General features: G+C 37.9%; 1 protein-coding gene across 2 annotated transcripts; it reads right to left on the bottom strand.

The window, feature by feature from the left end:
• Nucleotides 1-4739, bottom strand: htatip2 (HIV-1 Tat interactive protein 2). Of its 2 annotated transcripts, none has more exons than XM_035652510.1 (7): nucleotides 4456-4739; nucleotides 3564-3753; nucleotides 3375-3482; nucleotides 2455-2592; nucleotides 2261-2322; nucleotides 1315-1550; nucleotides 1-1045 (listed from the first exon to the last, which is right to left on the bottom strand). In XM_035652510.1, exons 1-6 carry the CDS (start codon nucleotides 4578-4580, stop codon nucleotides 1334-1336), a joined length of 840 nt encoding a protein of 279 aa, XP_035508403.1. In that variant the 5' UTR covers nucleotides 4581-4739; the 3' UTR covers nucleotides 1-1045; nucleotides 1315-1333. The 2 variants fall into 2 exon arrangements, with proteins under 2 accessions (XP_035508403.1, XP_035508402.1); XM_035652509.1 differs by having other exon boundaries at nucleotides 1311-1550; nucleotides 4456-4736.
• Between the last annotated feature and the right edge of the window lie 2284 nt (nucleotides 4740-7023).

The raw sequence follows: 7023 nt of genomic DNA, 5'->3' as shown, positions 1-7023 counted from the left end.
TCAAGGAGTGAAAGGACAAGTTTATTTGAATATCATCTCTCAAACACAATAATGGGTAAATACAATTTAAGTAGGAAAAGAAGTAAAAACAGAAATGAAAGAACTACAAAATAAAAAAATAAAAAAATAAGAAATCTTATTTTAGATTTGGCAAGAACTTCTGTTCATAGTATTACATTTTTCTTTAGTGATGCTGTGGTCTGTCAGTGTCTGCCTTCACTCAACATCTTTATTCTGTCTGTATATACTTCAGGCTGATTTTCACTTGGGTTTACATCATACTCTGAGTATCTGACATTGCTAGCACATGCTCTGTTTAACTAGGTTCCGAGATGATTTTAATCTTTTTAAAAAAAGAAAACAAATTAACCAAACAAGAACTAAGGGATCACAGGTTCAAATATATCATCATCATGGTTAGACCACCATTTAGCTTTAATCCCATGCAGACAAAATTCATTATCGAAAAAACCTAATTCAAATGGCACTGAATCTGCATGTCACAGATCAAATCTTAATCTAAAATTAACAAACGCTATATATTACCTGTAATACAGCATAGCATAGACACTGTGTATATACATGCAATATATTCTGCTCAGATGTAGTATAGCACAGATACAGACACAATATTAATAGTGATACAAAACACAGTTAAATATTTATAATAATTTAATGAAAACATGTTGAAGCCAAAAAGACATTTTAATCTTGTGTAGATTAAACTTTCAAAACAACGTTAAGGCAGTTGTTCAGTGCATTGGTTGGTGTACATCAAAAAGCCTGGCAACAGTTCCCTGATGAAAATATTACAATATCATTCAAGACCAAAGAAATAAAAACCCAAATACAATTTCAAGATTAAATATTCTGTTAGCTTCATAGGTTGTTTTCTCCAGAAAGAGTCTAGCAGATCTACCACATTCAAGTACTTGGAACACCCCTGGGTTTTCTGACAATTGCAAAATTCATGGATAAATGAATGTGAAAATCCTTTGACATGATGATGACTTGATTACTATTTGCAGCATGTAGTCGTCTCTCTCTGCAAAAAAAAAGACCAAAAAGGGTAAATAAAATGAATAGTTTGGAGCCAGAGGTCACAGATTGTCACAGTGAAATTTGGAGTCCAGATAATTAACTTTAGAACAAAATAAATCTGACTTCATGAATTGTTATGTTTTTCTGTGTACATCTTTACCACAGCCCTCCTGCTGTGTGGATCATGAATTTTTATCTTTGTGTTTGTGTGTATTCTAAGAGTGAAAGCTGCCATTTAAGCTGAAGTGTAAATGTAATATTATTCTCACCTACGTGTATTTCCTGCTCTCTCTTATTTCCCCGCACTCATGCCTAGACTGGCGATGGCTTTGTTCTCCAGGATCTCCGTCTTCTGCTCAGGTTGAAGCAGAGTGTTTGACACCATCGCTTTAGTCAGCACTGGGACGGGAATGGACATGGACGTTGTACACACTGTTGACAAGGCACCGAAGAATTTCCTGGCCAGCCACTCGCTGGGCCGACTCTCTTGCCTGTCGACCAACAAAACCCTGTTGGAGCAAAACATAAAGGTATTGATGAGTCAGAGATTGTATTTGGTTGGATCAGGTCATCTACTAGATATGCCGTACTAGAATTACTTTGATAGACTGACAAGTACAATCAATGTTTTGTATCATTTAAAGGCTGCAATCACGTTTTCTCTGGTGTGTACCAAACTGAAAAGGTTGACTTTGTTATAATTTTGTATTTGGTACATTCAAATTTCACACTACACTATTATGGTCCATCCATGACTTTAAACAGAGGTCACATGGTGTCACAAGTGCCTTGTTTACTGAATGGAGTTTTGGTAACCGGTCAGCAGCAGGGGAGGAGTAAAAGAAACTTGATTACAGTCCCTGAAAAATTACTAAAGCATAATCTATCTACAGTAATCTTGATATCAACCAAGAACACATGGATGAATCTCCTTATTTAGTTTTGTTCTGCTCAGTTTCCCTATGCATAATAAACTACTAATAAACTACTATAATCCATCCCCACATTCCCACAATATCACAAACCTAACAAAAGGCATATCTGTGCAAATATTTGTTTAAGTTAACACAGTTTAATTCTAAACTGTGGAGAACACTATACACATCTGTTGTACATCATGTATGTATTTTTTAGTTTGGAGACAATTTGTCTTGTCCCCTGCGGTAAATATAATGGTCAGTCTCATGAAATCATTGAATTAAGTATATAAGACACTCACCCTGGTCTGTAAATGGAATATCTGTCAAAACCCAGCGCCTCAATATCTGCTTCCACTTGTCCCTGGAAGAAAACCCATTTCATGTTCATCATGTCCAATGTCATCATTTATTGAGACACATGGATAAGCTTCAGTTGAGAGAAAAAAGAAGAACTTCAGTATGTAGCATGCGTTAGAGAAAGGAAACAAAATACTTTGACTTTGAGGTAGAGGAAGTTGCTGTTTTTGTCGGCTCCTCTGGAGGACTCCAGGTGGAACTGCGTGCAGCCTCCTGACTTGGCGAGCTCCGCTGATTTTAGAACATAGTCATGATCAACACGGACGAATCCGTCCTAAAAGAGAACAGAGAAGCAACAGAAAATATTATTTTGACAACACTAACAGGTGTCTGCAAAAAGCTTACCTGTAGTTAATGAAATTGAATTATTCACATGAGGAACTAGGTAATTAGAAAAAGAATCATGTTGTGAAGAAGAAATGTATATTAATTATGGCTGGACAATATTTCATGTAATGCCAAACACTTAAATAACACTTCTTCTTTGGCTTCAGAATAAAATGTATGACACTAAGTGAATAATGTAAACGGGGAATTGTAGCCTGAACAACACTGAATTTGGACAATTGCTACAATGGTGATTTTAAAACTCTAACAATATATCGGCCAATATCAATTCACATTTTTAACAAGGATCCCTTACATTAGTTTTTTAAGACTTGTGATCGATAGAAGACATTTTACAGTTAGAAATAGTTTGTTGAGCTCTGGCAAGTATGTAATAATGTTGCTGTTTAAACTACCTCAAACCTATCTTTAGCATTCTGTCCTGAATTTCCTGTTTAGTGGTCGACATCTACGGCGTTACCAATATATTTGTGATAAACTAATATTGCCAAATATATTAGCTTAGCCAAATTATGAGTTTAGCTCTATTGGAAATGTTGGGACATGGCAAAGCAATGCTACTGAGTTATTACTACGAACCAACAACCCCATCAAATCCCTACAGATATATTGTATTTTGGTACTTGGTGCTCCAGAAGGCCTACAGCAGTACAATTTTAATTAATTCACCAGTAAACACCCACATTGGAGTTATAAAGTTTAACCTACAGCCCCTGCTTTAGCTCTGGTTGTACCCAGGCAGCAGTAGCCAACATCATGGCCCTGGAAGGCAGCAGCATAATCATCAAGCTTCTCAAAGTCCACCACCTCTTGAACCTGGAGGCATAAAAAACACAGTGTCAACATGATGAATCTCAGGTAATACAGTCAGCTGACGAGAGAAATCACCCCACTAACCAGGTTTTCATACGCTTTGTCCTCAAAGGTGAGCTGTCTCCTTCCGATGAGCGTAACCTTGGAGAAGATGTTGCGCTCCAGCAGCTCTCGAAGCAACAGTCTGCCCGTTTCCCCAGAGGCTCCCAGGATGAAACAGCTTTTATTCTGCTGCCTGAAGTTTTCCTCCAGGGTCTTCATGTCCTCAGCCATGCTGTGTGCCAAAACAGAACGACTGCTCTGTTAGCACCATGTTTAAGTTCAGGTAATGTCCCAAAAAAATGTATTTTATGTAGGCAGTGTGTGCAAACATTAAAAACATGCTGTGCAAACACGGTTTACTTTACTGGCATACGTTTCCACATACTCATCTGGGAATATAAACCATTGTGCAGTTAGATGCACTGACTCCAATTGTATAGTTTCATGTCAAGACAGACTAGTTTAGTGTTAATACAGAATCAATTTTCTTCTGTCAGAAGTTAAGATTATTGTTGACACTGGTGGACGGCAGTAATCGAGTTTATTAATATTAAAAACTGGCATATAGTCGATGCACTTGATGCCGAATTTATAAGAAGATGCATATAATTCAAAATCCAGTTCCCGTTTTGTTTTACAAGGTGAGTGTATTCTCTAAAAAGAAAGGGAACTTTAAATTGACGGATTTCTTAATGGGGTTTGGCTTCTTGACGTTTGCTATGTGATTACCCAGGGAGACCCAAGGGAGAAACGTTCCTCTGTTAACGTTAAATAAAATCCTACCTTCTCTCTGACATTTGCTAACATTACACATTACCATTATGTAGTCATTTGGCTACGTTTCATGTTAGTTTAGCTGATGTTTGATCGGATTTAAGTTAACCTTTTGTATGTGCCGAGTCCAGCTGGCAGAGAAGCTAACATAAGACTTTACCTGGTGTATTTAACCGGATCAGGGTCGTCGAAGTAATGCAAAACCACCGCAAAGACAACAACTACGACGCTTAAGAGCCAGGTCGCCTTTCCCAGGGTGGTGTCCGGTAGTTTCACAAGAGACATTGCCTGCAGGAGCAATGGTTAGATTGCTGGGACACTTCCTGGTTGCTTCATCTTTCTGCTTCGTTGATAGGCTGAGGAGGAAACTAAAATATGGTCGTCACCGTCAGTATGTTGCTTGGTAGAGGGCACGAACTGACGGCTAACTGTATGTTTTATTTATTTGGGTTATATGATACAGAAAGGGAGACATGTTTGGACTTCAACAAGCCCCGTTCTCATCCTCGTTGATTGACACAGCGCATGCGCATTTGAAAATAAGGCCATACAATATTCCTATTAATCTTTCATCCACTCTGGTTCCTATACCGTTGGCCCATTACAACATAATCACAATAATGATAATGTCACTCACCACTAGTGTTCAGTGGCAGACTGCTGTCCCAAGTCCAGGTCGCAGCCCAAACCAGACCTCCAAAAAACCTCCCTTTCGTCCCCATGGCAGAGCTGCACTCCCAGCCTCTCCCAGGCTAAAAGGCAGGGGGACAATCAGATAATAGACAACTGGACAATTTTCTACTCGCATTTGGCACTGTCTTACTGTTCCATTCTATTCTATCTATCTACTCTACCGCGACTCGAGTCTATTCATCTATTCCGTATCTGTCTAATCTATCTAGTCAACTATCTAATCTAACCTAATACTATCTAATAATGAAAGTCTCCTCTTTCAGGTAAATCTGTCCCAGTCATTCACTTAGACTGGGGCTCAATAATGTGTTTGACTATGACATGTGTATGTGTATGTGTAAAATCGTGAAGTGGCCTTTTAAAATGTATTAAACTATTACCACCTTTGTTAGGGATAAAAACACTGCTAGCCTCGTGCCTTTTTGCCCTTAGGACAGCCTGTTTTTATTGTGGAAAGGTATAGAATTTAAAGCCTCCATCCATCCTGCCCAAGATATCAGAGTAGAGACCATGTCAGTCATTAAGCTTCTTTATGCTCATTCGCTTATAGAGAAGTTACTCAGGTCGATTTTAGTTAAGTGAAAACTAGCACCAGAATATACTTACAGTGCCAAAAGTCAAATGACTCATTATGCAGAATGGCCCATTTCAGAGTAATGTATATCATATTATTGGATTATATTTTTTGATTTGCTACATCATTTTAATATTGCAACTAAGATGGAATTTCATTTTGATTACTTTATATATTCTCTACTGCTGGATAGTTTGTGCATTTCCCACTGGGCATCAATAAAGTCTAATCTTAACGTATAATGTATATTAGTGTATTTGTTGATTGTATTTGTATTAATATTGTGAATCTGCAAAGTAACTAGAAACTAAAGTCATCAAATAAATGTAGTGGTGTACAGTATCTGCCTCAGAATCTGAAATTTGTAACAGTACTTGAGTAAATGTAGGCTACGTAGTTACGTTCCACCACTGAAGTTACCCAAGATTAAAATTTCTAAAGCACTTTTATTCCATTTCTATTGTGCTGGCATGGCAATGGGAATGATGAATCAGGGCAGTGTTAAAAAGCAGCATTCCCATTGCCTTTACAGCAGACTGATCTGCACTCATGAGGGCTTTATTTCAAAAAGGGAGTGAGGTGGCTCAACTAAAGCTTTAAAATCTATTTGCAGTTTTAGTTTATTGGTTAACAACTGCAGAGAACTTAACCTTTCACAAATTAAACTCATAATGAAAGGGATTTTTAGTGCTAACCTCAAACTCTGCTTATGTAGCAGAAAAAAAGCCTGTAGCTCTAACCTAGGTTATGCCTAAGACTGTATGTCAAGAGTTTGTCCTCCTTCTTTTTAAGTTGCAGCATGTGTAGACAGACCGATCTAAACAACACCCAGGTTAAAACACAAACATTTTGCATCATTTCTTTCTTTCTTGGGTGATTCAAACACAAAACTATGAGCCTCAAAATACATTTAAAACTCAGGCAATGCTATAATCATGAATAAAAAAGGTGAAAAGGTGTTGAAGAGTAGCTATGATGTTGAATATGTCTCAGTTAATAGCTGTGCAGGAGAGGCTCTTGCAGTCATGAGGAAGAGGAAGAGAAAGACTCCCCAGATAATTATTGTTTCTCATTGTGTAAAAATCACAATGAAAGGGTTATTTTAGGATACAATAGATCTTTTCTTTCCAAATAAGTTAAAGTTTCTGTGATGGCAGCATTTCGTGCACACTGTGTCATTTGGTCAGGAAATCCAGCCCAAACACAAAGTGCTAGCCAAACACTGAAAAATGTCTTTGCCTTTTGTCAGACCTTCAGGGGGTTTCATTAGCCAAAACCTGCACACAAAGAAAGCAAGTCCAGTCACATGCAATGAATTCATCAACACCCCATGTTTTTAACACCCCTGCCACTTCGAACACAAGGCATCGACCCAATTTAATAGAATATGATGGAGCCAGGGATGATCCTTTAAAGATGTCAGCAGTAAGAGACAGAAAGAAAAGAGGCTGAGGTTGAGAG

Source organism: Morone saxatilis, unplaced genomic scaffold (assembly GCF_004916995.1).
Source record: "Morone saxatilis isolate NCDOM2014 unplaced genomic scaffold, NCSU_SB_2.0 Contig11, whole genome shotgun sequence".
NCBI classification, from domain to species: Eukaryota; Metazoa; Chordata; class Actinopteri; family Moronidae; genus Morone; species Morone saxatilis.
The sequence above is the reverse complement of the archived record's forward strand: the minus strand, read 5'-3'. Positions and strand labels throughout refer to the sequence as shown.